This window comes from Aplysia californica, unplaced genomic scaffold (assembly GCF_000002075.1).
Source record: "Aplysia californica isolate F4 #8 unplaced genomic scaffold, AplCal3.0 scaffold00130, whole genome shotgun sequence".
Lineage (NCBI taxonomy): Eukaryota > Metazoa > Mollusca > Gastropoda > Aplysiida > Aplysiidae > Aplysia > Aplysia californica.
Window position 1 is genome coordinate 1,378,125 of NW_004797400.1, and position 5,098 is coordinate 1,383,222.

General features: G+C 41.8%; 1 protein-coding gene across 1 annotated transcript; it reads left to right on the forward strand.

The window, feature by feature from the left end:
* Nucleotides 1-455: 455 nt before the first annotated feature.
* LOC101848514 (cyclin-dependent kinase 5 activator 1) lies at nucleotides 456-2,715 on the forward strand. The gene has a single exon (XM_013081447.2). The coding sequence runs from the start codon at nucleotides 835-837 to the stop codon at nucleotides 1,735-1,737; it is 903 nt and encodes a 300-aa protein (XP_012936901.1). The 5' UTR covers nucleotides 456-834; the 3' UTR covers nucleotides 1,738-2,715.
* The last annotated feature ends 2,383 nt before the right edge of the window (nucleotides 2,716-5,098 follow it).

Genomic DNA, 5,098 nt, shown 5'->3' on the forward strand with positions numbered 1-5,098 from the left:
TACACAGTTACACACATACTCTCATACGTGTACATTTACTCACACACTCATTCTGTGACTCAACACCCGTCTTAGCCGCACCCCACGAGTGTCAAGCGTTGTGTTTTCCTCCCCCTTTCTCTGTTTGATTCTATCCAACTATAGCCGTGTCGTGGTGAGGCAAATCGATCCGTGGTGCCTAGAGAGTTTCAGGAACCTACTTCTCTTTTTCCAGAACCCGCCCGCCAAGCAACAATCGACCATCGAGGCGATGCTGAAAATAAATCAAGGCACGCTTTCGCTTTGAACAGTCCGTACGCATCCTTTCCACAGTGCGTGCGTCACGCAAAAGGATTCCTCCTGTCCGGCAGATCAATAACTCGGCGTTCTAGCCAAGTGATTGGACCAAGCGCTGCCTGGAGCAGTCACCATGGAGATGATCTCACCCGCCATGCATTATGCTAATTATCGATCCATCTCCCCCTTCGACGACAAGACCCGCGCCTCGTCTGGCTGATCGAATGCGCCAACAAGCCTGTACACACAATCAGTCTGCGTAAATCAGGAGGTGGAAGCATTTCAGCTCAGGTTCTTCAACGTTCAGACGGTTTGTTCATAAATACGACATTTCCATATCGAAGTCGCCATTGTTGGTATATTGTTGTGACTTTCGTGGACGGTTTAGTACTGTCAGACAATGATTCCAGAGCAAGAGGTGTTGCGTCCCAGTAGCTAGCCGCCTGTTGCCCACGGTGAATCATCAGGCGTCCATTCCCTCGGCTGTGCCCGCTGGACCTGTGTCATTCCGATAATTTCCTCACTTGTTGTGGTCGCCATCTTGTTTTTTCGCCGAAGATGGGGACCGTTTTATCCCTGTCACCGCCGTCCCGCAGGCCTTTGAGTGAAGATGTCAACATCAACAACTACGGCTATGAGGTGCTTGGTAACAACAAAAACAATAGTAACAACAATAATAATCATAACAACAACAATGGGAACGGGAAAGAGAAGAGTTTTAAGCGCCATTCCATTTTCCTGAGTGCCCTTTCGTGGAAGAAATTCACAGTGAACCCCAAAAAGAAGGACAAAAACCTGATGAAGTTGTCAAACTCAGCGTTCCTTCATGGCACAAAGTTTGATAACAATTACAATATTGAGAATTTTAACTTGAACAATAACTTCCAAAAGTCTGTTTCGTGTTACAACCTGAAGTCTGTACCGGAAGATGCCCCTGTTCCCGTGAGGACGACGTCTATAAAGAAGCTCGAGAAGCCCCCTAGTCCGCGGAGGACGATAATTCAGGCTTCAACGTCTGAACTACTCAAATGTTTAGGTGAGTTTCTCAAGCGTAAATGTAAAAGGCTCAAACGATTTGAAGCGTCGGACGCCATCTTCTGGCTACGAAGTGTAGACCGGTCCTTGCTGCTCCAGGGCTGGCAAGACATTGCGTTCATCAACCCAGCTAACGTGGTGTTCATTTTCTTGCTCGTGAGGGACCTTCCCAGCAATGAGATGGTTCGTGAGTTAGATTTGATGGCTTACGTTCTCACCTGTCTCTATTTGTCCTACTCCTACATGGGCAACGAAATCAGCTACCCTCTCAAGCCTTTCCTTGTGGAGCAGAACAAGGATAACTTCTGGGACAGGTGTCTCGTCGTTGTCAACAAACACAGCTCCAATATGCTCAGGCTCAACAGAGACCCAGGATTCTTCACAGATGTGTTCAGTGAACTCAAAACGTATTCACCTTGTTTATAATGAATGATACTGCTCAGTGAATGTTGCTATCAATTGTCTGTTTCCAATTCAAAATGTCAATTGTAATATTTGTATAAAGGATGTTTACTGCTCATTTATGTTTTCTTTTACTTTCTGTAACTGATATGAGCAGTTCCTTGACTGATAGTGAATAGTTTGTACACTATTTGTACTTCTGTTCCTTCAACAACCTCGGCGGCCGTTACCTACTTAAATCAAGCTACTTGCTTTCTTTTGCAAAGGGGCAAGTATGTCAACTAAATGTCGTAGAAACCCACCTGTAAAATATTACGCGCTTTCTAATGCTCATTTCTTACATGTAACGAGAAGTGCTTGATCAGTATACTGGTGCACTAGATAATAATAAATAACATGCGTGTGTGATTACATTCTTTCAGGCATGTTCCCTGTGTTTGAAGCAGGGGGGGGATGAGCGTCGTTTCAAATGACTAAGATGTGTACATATAAAATGAGCGTGATATCAAGCTGTGATCGTGGTCAGATCATGTCTTCTTGCCTGTAATATTTTCTATGAGAGATTGATAGAACCTTCTCGAATGACTGCGATGTTTGCATAACATATTATGTGCTATTGACAATTGAATGTGGTGGGGCAAAGAGGTGCATGTCCATATGTATATTATAATCCTTCCTGTCCTTTTGTCTACCAGTCTACATATCAGTCTATTTTCTGTATGCCTCTTGGTCCGTTTCTATCTGGCCTTTTATTTCCATAGTATGCACACATATACTAACACACACACACACACACACACATACACATACACACACACACACACACACACACACACACACACACACACACACACACACACTCAAACACACATACAAACAACACTCATACATACATGTTCATACACGTATAAATGCAAATATAGAAAGATATAGGGATAGAGAATAGAAGAAAAAGGAGACAACTATGAGAGGGAGAGAGAGAGAGAGAGAGAGAGAGAGAGAGAGAGAGAGAGAGAGAGAGAGAGAGAGAGAGAGAGAGAGAGAGGCAGATACAGAGACAGAGAGAAAGACAAAGAGAGAGCAAGAGAGAGAGAAGCATATTCATTTCTTTCATTCCTCATTTTTTTTCTTTTTATCTCCAGCCTGTAATGAATGGATACAACATTTATGGCTTGTACGTACGGTTAAGCATAATAATATTATGTATGTTTTCTTCACCCCCCCCCCCAACTCAATTTTCTCTCTCTCTCTTCTCTCTCTCTCTCTCTCTGTCTCTCTCTCTCTATATATATATATATCTCTCTCTCTCTCTCTGTCTCTCTCTGTGTCTCTCTCTCTCTGTCTCTCTCTCTCTTTCTCTCTCTCTCTATCTCTATCTCTCTTTCGTTTTCTCTTTCCATTTGTGTGCTTAGGAATTTTATTGTTTAAATTCATTTGTACGTGAATGGCTACTTGGAGGAAAAGATGAGTTGGTTCTTTTTAGAAATGTAAATTAGAGAATCATTTGGTGGAGCAAATTTTTTTTCGGTACAGCTTACAGCACGATATGCCACTTTCTAGTGGATGAGTCCTGGGAAGAATGTGAACAGATATAGTATAGGCACCAGCACTTACATGTTTAATCCGTTATTTAGACAAGGAAAATCCAAGCTAATGGTGGATAAAAATGACAGTTGAGACTAGCCAAGAAGCTCTTTAAGGTTAGAAAACAAGCTAAGCAAACACACGGTTTGAAAAATACTACAAAGAACAGAAAATAGAGATGTGGAGAAACTTCCCCTCTTAGATTTCCCTGAAGATAGGTAGAAAGACAGATCGATAGATAGGTAGATAAGTTAACAGGTAGGCAAGCAGGTAGGCAGGCAGTAAGGAAAGAAGGAAGGAAAGAAGGAAGGAAGGAAGGAAGAAAGGAAGGAAGGAAAGAACGAATGAGGGGAGGAGGAAATTGAGGCGTGTAGAGAAAATATTTGTAATAAAGATGCAATAGAAATTCGTGTGAATCATCATTAGTGTTTCAGTTAGTAAAGTGCACCTTCCTAGAATCATCCAAAAGGATACATTGTAAAATTGGCATTTAGGATTAATTGCATTCGGCAATATTAACCAAGTTAGAATAAGAAAGAATTGAATGAAACTGAGGTGGAAGTCTTCGATTAACAATCAATATGAAGACTGGGTTGAGACATTAAGGCATAGGTCATTGCTTTCGAATTTCGATTTGAGCATTGAATTATAAGTCACTGATGATCTACGATTAATGAGATGTATCACTGAACTAGACCAGACCACACTACACGTCTGTCGTGCTGTGCGACTTCAATATAATAAAAGCAAACTCACTTGCTAGATTACTTTGGAGAAGTGAGTTGTGTAGAAGTGTAGTATAGTGTACGGTCAACGATAACTGCAATATTTTGTTGGGTTAAGGCTAGGCGATACCTGTAATAATCTTTTTTAAAAAGGTTTGTAGGAACAGACAATACCCGGAAATCGTTCGTGGAGCATAGCAATATTCACGTTTGTTAAGAAGCTGAACCACATAAAGTCTTTTTACGGGTTGATGTGGTTGCTTGTGCGGTGTTCAGAAGATAAATGTAATGGGAATGCTTTGAAAAGAGGACATCTTGATCTCCCAGTGACACTGAATTATGTGCCTGAGGAAAAATCGTTACTCAACTTGAATAACCTAAAGCAACAAAGAGTGAGAACGGATAAAACACCCCCCACCCCGCATCATCCAACTGGCAATGTCTTCTTAAAAGATCAGTAGCAAAATCAAGACGAGACGGAAACAGTTTACCTCCCCAGAAAAACTGAAAGCGGTGTCGATAATGTATTTGTTTTCATGACCATCTCAGCACTATTTCTCAGCGAGGTATTTGAGGACATCATAGTAGCAATGAGTGGGCACGTTTGACCTATTTTATGGTGCACACACGTGTTCAAAGTATTCAAAATTTGTCTCTTTTGCTCGTAGTTTTCATTTATTTTATTGAGATGCCATGTGATCACTTGACAAAGAATGCCATCCGTACAGGTGTATTTATGTATACGTCTGTGAGTGTATGTGTTGTGTGTGTGTGTGTGTGTGTGTGTGTGTGTGTGTGTGTGTGTGTGTGTGTGTGTGTGTATGCGTTTGTGTGTATGTGTGTATGTATTTGTGTGTTTCTATTTGTGTTTGCATTTATTCTGCATTTGTCTATACATGTGTTTCAAAGAAAAAAGACACACAGATAGGCAGGCAGAGGCAGAGAGACTGGGGTAGACACACGCACAAACACACACACACACACACCCACACACACAAACACACACACACACCCACACACACAAACACGATACACAAAACACACACAGACACACACTGAGTGTGTGTGTGAAAGAG

Bases quoted from the DNA above. Each gene is read 5' to 3' on its own strand.
- LOC101848514 (XM_013081447.2), top strand. From the start codon at position 835: ATGGGGACCGTTTTATCCCTGTCACCGCCGTCCCGCAGGCCTTTGAGT.